The 11,276-nt window shown below is 46.3% G+C and overlaps 2 protein-coding genes across 8 annotated transcripts in view; one reads left to right on the top strand and one right to left on the bottom strand.

The window, feature by feature from the left end:
• Nucleotides 1-2,193, bottom strand: part of ZNF182 (zinc finger protein 182) — a 36,675-nt gene extending 34,482 nt beyond the window's left edge. The window contains exons 1-3 of one of the 7 annotated variants that reach the window (XM_047844475.1): nt 1,983-2,193; nt 1,559-1,641; nt 632-690 (exon numbers count right to left, since the gene is read on the bottom strand). In XM_047844475.1, coding sequence (XP_047700431.1) covers nt 632-646 — 15 coding nt within the window. In that variant the 5' untranslated portion in view covers nt 647-690; nt 1,559-1,641; nt 1,983-2,193. Of the gene's footprint in view, nt 1-631; nt 691-1,538; nt 1,935-1,982 lie in introns of those variants that run through there. The other 6 variants (XM_047844478.1, XM_047844474.1, XM_047844476.1 and 3 more) reach the window with 6 other exon arrangements.
• Nucleotides 2,194-8,056: 5,863 nt separating this feature from the next.
• LOC125157598 (sperm acrosome-associated protein 5-like) lies at nt 8,057-10,628 on the top strand. The gene is made up of 4 exons (XM_047844481.1): nt 8,057-8,236; nt 8,658-8,816; nt 10,292-10,370; nt 10,474-10,628. The coding sequence occupies exons 1-4, from the start codon at nt 8,092-8,094 to the stop codon at nt 10,571-10,573; spliced, it is 483 nt and encodes a 160-aa protein (XP_047700437.1). The 5' UTR covers nt 8,057-8,091; the 3' UTR covers nt 10,574-10,628.
• The last annotated feature ends 648 nt before the right edge of the window (nt 10,629-11,276 follow it).

Raw genomic sequence — 11,276 nt, forward strand, 5'->3', positions numbered from 1 at the left:
AGGAGGGGTGCCTGGGTGGCTCAGTCGGTCAAGCATCCAACTTCAGCTCAGGTCATGATCTCACTGCTTATGGGTGTGAGTCCTGTGTCAGGCTCTGTGCTGACAGCTCGGAGCCTGGAGCCTGCTTCAGATTCTGTCTCTGTCTCTCTTCCCCTCCCCTGCTCACACTCTCTCTCTCTAATATAAATAAAAAATAAACATTAAAAAATTAAAAAAAAAAGAAATATCTGTAGGAAACCAGTGACTGCATTTATCACTAGGCTGTGGTTGAAGACAATTCCACCAACCACATGAAGACTCAGAAAAGAAATGCCTTGGAAGGCAAATACAGGAAACCTTTACTTCCCTGAGAACTCAGTGCACTCTCTCCTGAGGAGTAAGGTGAACCAGGTTCCTGGTTACGTTTCCCTCCGGCTGCCAGAAGCTCAAAGAGAAATCTGTAAGTCAATGTTAGTATCTGTCACACCCTAATGTCTACATTCTAACTTGGCCTTGCTGTCTCTCATTTTCCCTGATCCTAATGCTTATTTACAAATAATTTCCTATTTTAGGTCAGAGATTCCTAAGTATCTCATCACGTCCATGGTAAAAAAAAAAAAAAAAAAAAAAGAGGAAGAAACAGCATACTTACCTGGGGTTTGGCCATTTCCTGCTTTTCTTGGGAAAAGGCAGAGATGTGTGAAAGCTGAGCTGGAAGAATGGAAAAGTGTACAGCATATGAGAGAACCCATAAGGTTTATATGCCCAGAATTATCTGCCTAGAAATTCCCCTCACACTAGCGGGGCATGAGGCCATTCTGTGGAAGTTTGGGCAACCATGTAGTTTTCAACAACCACCTGTGTATTCTTGACTCTCTTCCTCACATGAGCATCTAACACAAAAGGGTTTTTTTTCTATATATACTTGTGTACTGACCCAGAAATTGTAATTCTAGGCATTCTACCTAATGAAATAATGCATCACAACTTCTCTGTAAGTACCTTCACCTCAGCACTGACTTTCTGAATGCCGAAGTTAATCCTGTGACTCCTAATAAGCGATTAGTAAGGAAATACAAGGAGTGAAATGTTACAGACCTATTAAAAATGTTGTATGGAACTGTATGCTTTAGTATTTGTATATTTCTCTGTACGTATATCTAAATTAAGTTTTTTAAATGCTAGAGAATAAATTTTTAAGCTGAATCACAGTAAATTTCTAAATGAAAATAAGGTAGGTTATAAAACTGCAGGAACCCATTTCAAACTGTTAAAAGTTTAAAAACGCACACCCCGAATACCCACTAAAAACTTGCTAAGAATGGACCGGACATTTAAATGCAGGGGGATAAAAATCAATTCCTTTTGATTTTCTTTTCTTCTATTTTTAATTAATCTGTAATTCAAATGTGTTAGTACTTATCATACACCAAGTAAAATGAACTCTTAAAAACTATCATCCCCATAACGTTTTAAGCCCCATGATCCCCCCAAACCCCGCGGCACCAGGCCTCGCCCACCCCAACCCCCCAAGCCCCGAAGTGAGTGCACTCAGGTACCTCTTCCTTCTCCTCCTCACCTCACTGGGGCCGGCTTGCCCAGGAGCCAGAAGGAACCCTTCGGGTGCAGATTCACTTCGGCTGGAGCATTCACACCAGGCCCCTACGCTGGGGTGTGGGAGAGGGGAGAGGGGAGAGGAAAAGGTGGGGCGCGCCGAAGGAGGCGCCTGATGAGGAGTGCGTAAGAACCCTTAGCGCAAATCACTGTGCCGGAAAACGTGTAAAAGTCAACGTTTAATAAGCCCCATTCAACCCTGACTAGTCCCGTAACTTTGTCCACCATCATGCCCCAGAGACCTTCATTCAGTCTCCCATCACCCCACAACTCCCCGCATCAATGATCCTCCCAAATCCCCCTTCCTTCGTTCCTCCAGAACTCCCCATCACTTGGCCCATCACCCCTAGCACTCGCCCTCTCAACCCATCCCCCCTCCTCTTTCTCACCCTCTCGACAATAGATTTTCTGCTCACTGCAGAGAAGACCATTACAAGAACTGGCCCTGAGCAACACTTCCGCTTCGGGACCGACTCGGGCTCCGCAGCCTACAGGGCTGCAGCAGGCTGGTGTGCGCACGCTCAGCGGGGTCTTTGAGCCCGCGTCAGCCAATAGTCACCACCAGGCCCCCTCCCGCCGGCGGGACGCGAAAGAGATGGGGCTGGGGCGCGTGCGCCTGCCTCTGCGCCTGCGTCTGCGCCTGCGCCTCGCCTGCGCCTGCGCCTGCGCGGAGAGAAGATGGCTGCGCCCGCGCGGCTGCTTTGAGGTGGCCGTGCCCACCGTGTCTCTTCACCTCGCTGGCTGCCATCACCTATGGAGCAGGTGTTCATTTTGTTCTGCAGAGGCTGTCATTCCTGAGATTTCAAAAACCATTTTCCTTATGGCGGGGAGGGGAATTGCCCAATTAAGAAAAATTCTGGCAGGCAGGAATTTGGTGTCTTGAACCCGAAGGGCAGCATCAGGTTTACAGGTGTAATTGAACAGTTAGACGGGATGCGTGGCAGCATTGCCCAGCGTGCACAAAGCCTGGGAGGTAAGGAAAGGTCACACTGGCTCCATCCAGTGGCTAGAGCTGGGGGTTTGAAGGACAGTATACAAACAAACTAAAGATAAATAAACGGCCACCTAGAACACACCCACCCCGGGGTATAAGTAATGTGTTAAGTAGTGACTGACGAAAGGATGCTTTCTTTGGATGGGCAGGATCGAACTCCTTTCGTTGGAGGTGACAGATACGCTGACCAAAAGGAGCCGGCCACACGAATAGCTGAAGCAAAGAACTTTCTGGTGGAGGGCACGGCAGTTCCAAAAGCCCGGAAGTGAAACCTAAATTGGTGTGTTAGAGGAACGGAAACCGTGGCAGCTTGTTGGGAGTGTAGGAGGTGTGAGGGTGGGAGAGGTGGGTGGGGCCAGATGCTGTAGGGCCTCCTCTGGCAGGAACAGAGCTCATGCTTCATTCTAGACATAATGGGAAGCCATAAGAAGGGAAAGATTTTTAAAAGACCCCTCAGAAGTAATCAAGAATTCTTGTTGATCGTGAGTCTTGCACCACTAGAACATGAGCTGATTCACAGGGATTTGCTTAAGCACCTCCTGAATGACACATAGTATTCTAGACATTGGCAAGGGAAGAAGACAGAACTAACCAAACAAACATTTATGGAGACAGTCTGGTTTCAAACACCCACCTACCAGCTTTGTAACCTAGGGCAGAACTCCTCTGTGCTGTTTCCTTATCTATAAAATGGGGACAATGACAAATGAATTGATACTTATCAAGGGTTTAGAACAAGACTTGGCACATAGTAAGTACTGCATGTTTTATTATTATTTAAATAAAAATAGAAATGTATATGCATAAAGGTTTTTTTAGTAAGAAGGAAAAAATGGGGCACCTGGGTGGCTCAGTCGGTTAAGCCTCCGACTTCAGCTCAGGTCATGATCTCACAGTCCATGGGTTCGAGCCCCACGTTGGGCTCTGTGCTGACGGCTCGGAGCCTGGAGCTTGCTTCGGATTCTGTGTCTCCCTCTCTGCCCCTCCCCTGCTCATGCCCTGTCTCTGTCTCAAAAATAAATAAAAACATAAAAAAAATAAGGGGCGCCTGGGTGGCGCAGTCGGTTAAGCGTCCGACTTCAGCCAGGTCATGATCTCGCGGTCCGGGAGTTCAAGCCCCGTGTCAGGCTCTGGGCTGATGGCTCGGAGCCTGGAGCCTGTTTCCGATTCTGTGTCTCCCTCTCTCTGCCCCTCCCCCATTCATGCTCTGTCTCTCTCTGTCCCAAAAATAAATTAACGTTGAAAAAAAAATTAAAAATAAATAAATAAATAAATAAAAACATAAAAAAAATAAGAAGGAAAAAATTAAAAGATAATCTACAGGCTACTTTGGAGAACAGGCCACAGAGGGCAAGGGCAAAAGCAGGAAAAATACTGTGGCTCCTGCCAACAAGCCCAGCAAGTGATAATGGGACTCAGACCTAGCTCAGTATCTCCTGAGTGCCACACATCGTGTGAAGCATATGACATGACCTGTCTCAGACAGTCCCCACCATCTGTGAACAGTCCCATGGCCCCCACTTATCAGATGAGGAAACTGAGTCCCAGAGAGACTCAGTAACTTGCCCAAGGTCACAGAGTTTCCCAGGGTTGGATTCTTAACTTCTACCCAATAATATTTTTTCTTTTGTTTATTCAATATCCCCCAGAACTTTTGGAAAGTATCTGAGGGTCCTCATCCCAGAACCATTAAAACTAACCAAGGAACATTTTTACCAGAAATATAGGTGGAGCAGAGTGCTTGGGTGGTTCAGTAAGTTAAGTATCTGACTCTTGATTTTGGCTCAAGTCATGATCTCACGGGTTTGTGAGTTTGAACCCTGCATCAGGCTCTGTGCTGATGGTGCGGAGCCTGCTTGGGATTCTCTCTCTCTCTCTCTCTCTCTCTCTCTCTCTTTCTCTCAAAATAAAATAAACTTAAAAAAATGTAGGGGGGAGGGTGCCTGGGTGGCTCAGTCAGTTGAGCATCTGACTCTTGATTTCAGCTCGGGTCATGATCTCTCAGTTCGTGAGATGGAGCCCCCAGTCGGGCTCTGCACTGACAGCACAGAGCCTGCTTGAGATTCTCTCCCTCTCTGCTCCTCCCTCCATCTCAAAATAAATAAATAAGCACTAAAAAAAAGGAAATATAGATGGAGCTCCCTAGCACACAAAGAGAAAAAACAGAGGAGTAACTCCTATCTCTTGCTCCCTGAAGGATCAGCACTTATCAGGTACAAACATGTCAGCTCTCTAAATGCATTAGAAGGTGGGAAGTTGGAAGGGTTGGACCTGTAGGTCCCATCCCATCCCAACCTAGTCTCTTCCATCTTAGAAGCCCCATTCCCCACCACCTTGTACACACACACCCCTGTGTTTAGGGAGAATCCTTTGGGTTGGTGGGTATTGGGGTACAGTGATTGCCAGCTCCAGAAATGTCCCTAAGGCAGTGATACAGCCCCTCAAAACTGTTTCAGAGTTCATAGTGCACATCCATAAGCTATGTGAGACCAGCTTTTCTGCGCTGAAGAACTCAGACTCCCACTCTTTCCTGAGCATCCTCTGCCATCAGTCCCTGCAGATGCAACCTCCTCATACAGTGGTCTAAGCAGCAGGTAGCTAGGTAAAAGGGTGTGGAAAGCTAACAGGAACTGGTCCCACCACAGAGTCTGTACAATGTGATGCTCCCACCCACAGGCCCCCAACCTCACCAGTTAGACATCATTACAATTGCTCTCAATACACATTTTATCAAGGGGTGCCTGGTTGGCTCAGTTGGTAGCATGTGACTCTTGGTCCCAGGGTCATGAGTTCAAGCCCCACATTGGGTGTAGGGCTTACCTTTAAAAAAAACATTTCATCGGGGCGCCTGGGTGGCTCAGTCGGTTGAACATCCGACTTCAGCTCAGGTCATGATCTCACTGTTTGTGAGTTCGAGCCCCGCATCAGGATCTGTGCTGACAGCGCAGAGCCTGGAGCCTGCTTCAGATTCTGTGTCTCCCTCTCTCTGCCCCTTCCCCGCTCATGCTCTGTCTCTCTTTGTCTCTCAAAAATGAATAAACGTTTAAAAAAAATAAAAAAATTTTCATGAAAACTATGGAAGTGTGGCTAATTGTGAGCAATCATTTTGGACCATAAGGTGGCAAATGAGTTTGTCAGAGAAACAGCACAGGAGCCAGTTTTCTGGTGATCTTAAAGCTGCCATGCTAGCTCTGAACTACCTGAGGGGAAGAGGAATCCCCTTCCATCTTTTTGAAGCCACTGGTATTTGTAGTATATACCATCACTGGTAATATGAATCCTGAACAATAGATCAGTCTTTTCTGTCTTGGCCAATCTGAGTGTCATTAAATAGGAGACCTATGGGACTGGTTGGGGGTGGGGGTGGATAATGGTGAATGAAGGACAAATTGGGAGTGAATGGTAGCAAGGAGAGACAAAGGGTGATGGGAGGGAAGTGAACGAGTAGAGTGGAGTGAAAAGTGGGCAGCGTGGAGCAGCATGAGGAAATGACTATGCATTAGATTTTGAATTAATTTGAGATTATGGATGAGACTGAGTAAATGATGGGAAAATGAGGCATGGTCTAAAGTGACAGAAAGTGAAAGTGGAAGCAGACTGAGTGACTGCAGCAATTCAAGGCCGTGAATGTGAATGGAGTTGATAAAGCAGTAGAGTGCAAGTTGTTTTGAGTACTAAGGATCAAAGTGTGAATAAATGATGGTTTATGGAGCACGTAAGAGTGAGAGAGGTGGATTCAGGAGGAGAGTGGGAGTGAATGGAGGTAACGTGAGGCATAGAAGGAAGAATGGAGAGCACGAGGGACAGAATAAGAGGGACTGAAGATGTATATGTGGTAGAATGTGAATATACGAATCAGGTAGATTTGAGTGGTGACACTATGAGGGAGAAGGAGAATGGCTAGAGGTGAATGAGGGGCAGACTTGGACTAGATAGGGGTGATTTGGGGCTCCAGGAATGTCCAGGGTTCCCAGTTTCAATCAGCCCAGGTGAATGAGCTGATGCATGTGCATGAATGGAGCTAATGTTGGGCAGAATGAGAGGGAATAGAAGCAAAAAGCAGAAGGTGAGTAACTGTGGTTATTATAAGCCAAAGAGAAAGATGAGGGTCACATGGCCCCAAGTGAATGAAGTCGGGGGGCGATGGATGAATGGGGCCCAGTATTAGCAAAAAGTGGTGAATTCAAAGGCAGAGTGTGACTGAATGAAGGTACTATGGGGCAGAATGGAAACAACTAGCCATGAAATCATGAGCCAAACAGGAGTGATAAGTGGGAATGGGGTTACATTGGAAATGAGTTTAAATGAATGAGAGGCAGAGTAAGAGTCAATGGAGTCAATGAAGAGAAAATGAGGAATGGGGGTGACCAAGCACAGAATGAGTATATATGGGTAATTTGAGCTAGTGTTTGGGAGTATTACAGGGCAGAGTTCCAGGAAACGGGGGTAACAAGGGAATAGTATTTGAGAGAAGAGAGGTGAAGAAGGGGAAGAGAGTGAATGAGAGAAAGAATGAGGCCCAGAGTCAATTAACAAAGCTGAAGGATGGGCCATGTGAGAATGAATGGGTGTCATTTCATGCACTGTCAAGAAGTGGAGGAGAAAGTAGAAAATGAGAGTCTGAGAGTGAATTGAAGTAAAGGAATATGATGTGAGAGAACTGAGGTAATATAAGGAGAAGGTTAAGAAATTGTGATAATATGAGGCATAGTGTGAATGAATGTAAGTGGATGAGAGACAGTATAAGTGAATGGGGCAATAAAAGAACAAGAATGGAGGTGGAAAATTAGTAGAGTGTGCATATATATGTAATGTGTCATGTGTAATACATAATGCAGGGCAGAGTGTGATTGAATGGGGGTAATGTGGGACAGATTCCAGTAAATTAGGATGGAACAATGCATAAAAGTAAAGGAGGAGCCAAGAATGGGTAAATGGAGGTAATGAGGGTCAGAAGATGAGGGCATGGTGGCCATATTGCGCAGAGCATGAGAAATCGAGGTGGTAGTAGACACGATGTAGTGAACAGAGCTGACTGCTGAGCAGAGTAGGAGGAATGGAGGCGATGAGGGGCAGAGTGAGTGGATATGGAGGTAATAAAGTGGTACAGCGTGATTAATGACAGCAGAGTGTTAACAGTGTTAAGGAATGTGGGGGGATGTAGGCTGATAGTGAGGCCCAGTGCCTGAGTCCTATCTGTCCTTTGTGTCACCAGTTCCTCTCTTCCTGCGTCTCTTTGTGACATCTCAGGGTTTCTCCCTGTTTTTGTCTCCTCCCATCTTTATGCATATATCAGTATCTTTCTCTTTTCTTGTGTGTATGTCTCTAACAGAAATGGCACTGGGAAAGGCGGTGAGGTGTCTAACCCTCTGGCTTCTCTGTTCCAGAATCTATTGCATAGCCATTTGCTCATACAGCCCAGAGTTCCAGAATGCCCTTATTTCTGGACATAGCAGGGTGAGTCTGGAGCAAAGAGTTGGCCAGGAGGGCCTGTGGATGTTATAATGAAGGGCTTTGTTACTGTGAAGGTCACCTTAGCCATGCTTATGGCTGCTATTGTGGATGCCAAGATCTATGAACGCTGTGAACTGGCACTGAAGCTGGAGAGGGCAGGCCTCAACAGCTTCAAGGGCTACACCGTTGGAGACTGTGAGACCCCAGCTGCCCCAAGTCCCACCTACACCCTGAGCTGCCCACCACATTCAGACCCAGTCCCCCCTTTGTCATTTATCACCTCCCCAGCCCAGGGCATGATCCTCTCGGTCACCCCATGACTGACTGTGATGGCTGGTTTAACTTACTCTAATGTCATTACTATCATTGCCTTCACAACAATCATCCTCATCTCCACCATCAATACCATCACTACCATCAAAGTCATCACACATACTATCACCACTGCCATCACTGATATCTCACCAGAATTACCAACATCAAAACCACCACACCAAACCAAGATCCTCACTCCCACAACTGAGATGACAATGATCCCTGTCCCCTCTCCCTCATTCTACCATCCCCTATTTCCAGGACCCATGCCTACCTGATACCTATTCCTTATTTGACCCAGGGCTGTGCATGGCACACTATGAGAGTGGTTTTGACACTTCCTTCGTGGACCACAATCCTGACGGCAGCAGTGAATATGGCATTTTCCAGCTGAACTCTGCCTGGTGGTGTGACAATGGGATTACACCCACCCAGAACCTCTGTCACATGGATTGTCGTGGTAAGGCAGCACTGGGGACACCCTGAAGCCCTGCCTGCCCCACTGCCCAACATACCAGAATGCAAGGCTGTTAAACCATGATCTCTAGTAACAAGCAGAAAAATGACAGGGAAAGGAGTAGAGTTGCCTGGGCTGTTAAGAGACACCATCCTGTATCCTTACCAACTACATTTAGATGTTGTCCAGGTCAGGAGGGCTCAGAACTCCTATACCTCACCCAGAATGGAGGCTGCAGTTTTCTGTGACTCGGGAGATAGGAAACATAGCTCCATGCAGAATGGAGGGGGAGATGTTCCTGATTTGTGGATGAGGTTGTTCAGGCCCTGGGGGAAGAAGCAAATATCTGGCTGTAGGAACATAAATAAGTTACCTTCATGCAGAAAGGAGAGAACTTTCCAGACAAGAGTGTGGTGTTATTGAGGACAAAATTTAATAGCAATAGTTGTTCAGGGTTGGCCAAAATGGTGCTTGAGGTCATCCAAGACAGTCCAAAATGGAGACTGAGGTTAAGGTTACTGAGGGCCAGACCAAATGGAGGTTGAGGCAGCCCAAGTCCTGCTACAGTAACAGGTGAGGTAACCCCAACAGGATTGGCCAGCTTGAAGGTTGAGGTTGTCTAACACCGGCCACCATAGAGGTTGACGTTATCTAGGACAGGGTAACATGAATAGTAAGGCTTTTCAAGACTAGCTAAAATAAAGGTTAAGGTTCACTTTGAGTCAACATGGAAGTTGAAGTAGTCCAGGATCAGCTATAATGGAAGTTGAGGTCCTAGACTGGTTAACATGGAAGCTGGAATTATTTATAACCAGTCAAAATAGCAATTGAGGCTGTTCAGGACTGGTTAACACTGTGGTTGAGATCATTAACCTGTCAGAACGGCAGTAAAGGTCACCCTGGTTGAGCAGTTGAGATCATCTGGACCATGATGGCTGAGGTTGAATGGAACTAGTCAACATGGAGATTGAGGTCATTTGTAACTAGTCAAATGGGAGTTGAGGTTATCCAGGATCTGACAACATAGTGTTTGAAATCACCAAGACTGACCAACCTTGCAGTTGAGTAGCTTTCCAACCAGCCAAGATGGTGGTTAAGGTGATGTCAGACCAGCTGCCATTGCAGTTGAGATTATCCATAACCACGCAAAATTACAGCTGAAGTCATTCAGACCTGGCCAACAAGGAGTTTGAGGTCATTAGGACCAGCCAATATGGTGGCTGAGGATATTCATAACCAGTCAATATGACAGTCAAGTTCATCCAGGATCAGTCAACATGAGTTAAGGTTCTACAGAAACAGCCAACATAGTAGTTGAGGTCATTCATAACCAGCTGACAAGTGAATCAAGGACAGTGAGAATCAGCCAATGTAGTGATTGAAGTTATTCAAGCTCCCTGGGCCCACCATACACTGTCACCCTGTCCCCAGTGCACCAGATCACTATATCCCTCTCTTCTTCCCCTCCTCCCTACCAGACCTGCTCAACCGCCATCTTCTAGATGATATCTTGTGTGCCAGGCAGGTGGTGTCCTCACAGAATGGTATGACTGCTTGGTAAGTTCATGGAGGTGTCTTGGACCCTGGGGAGCTGGGATAATGGCACTGTCACCCCACAAGCCTGTCCACTTCATCCTCCCTCCCTCTCTTCATTTCCCAGGGATTCTTGGATCCAGCACTGCTACGGGCATGATTTATCTGAATGGCTCAAGGGATGTAATATGCATGCAAAACATGACTCAAAGAAAATTAAGTCATGACTCATTCCAAGAGATAGAAATTTTATTTTCTCCTTTCTTTTCTTTCTTCTGTGGATTTAATAGTGCTATCTAGATTTAATAGTGCTATCTATAAACAACATAAGAGGCCTCGGATGCCCAGCTCTTCATTTTCCCAATGGAGGTACCCCCATTTAATCACTTCCTCCAGATCACTTGGGGTGAAGGTAATAGCATAGCTTCTCCTGGGTTCAAATACCATCTTTACTACTTACTAGCTGTGTTGCCTTGGGAAAGGCATTTAATTTCTCTGTGCCTCAGTTTCCTCATTTGCAAAATGAGGATGATAATGGTAGTAACTATTTCATGGGATTATTGGGAGCATTAAGTTAATTAATGTTTGTAAAGCTCATAAAGTGCTTCATACACAAGGCAGTTACAGGTCTGGAGATAGAAGGGTGGCATGAGGGGCTATGAAAAGTGGCTTCCCTTAAAAAAGCATCACCCGGGGCACCTGGATGGCTCAGTCAGTTAAGTGTCCAACTCTTGATTTCAGCTCAGGTCATGATCTCACAGTAGTGGGATTGAACCCCCACATCAGGCTCCGTGCTGGGTGTGGAGCCTGCTTAAGATTCTCTCTCTCTCTCTCTCTCTCTCTCTCTCTCTCTCTCTCTCCCTCTACTCCTCCCCCCACTTGCTCTCTCTCTCTCTCTCTCTCTCTCTCAAAAAAGCATCACTCTCACTC

Source organism: Prionailurus viverrinus, chromosome X, assembly GCF_022837055.1.
Source record: "Prionailurus viverrinus isolate Anna chromosome X, UM_Priviv_1.0, whole genome shotgun sequence".
Classification (NCBI taxonomy): Eukaryota; Metazoa; Chordata; class Mammalia; order Carnivora; family Felidae; genus Prionailurus; species Prionailurus viverrinus.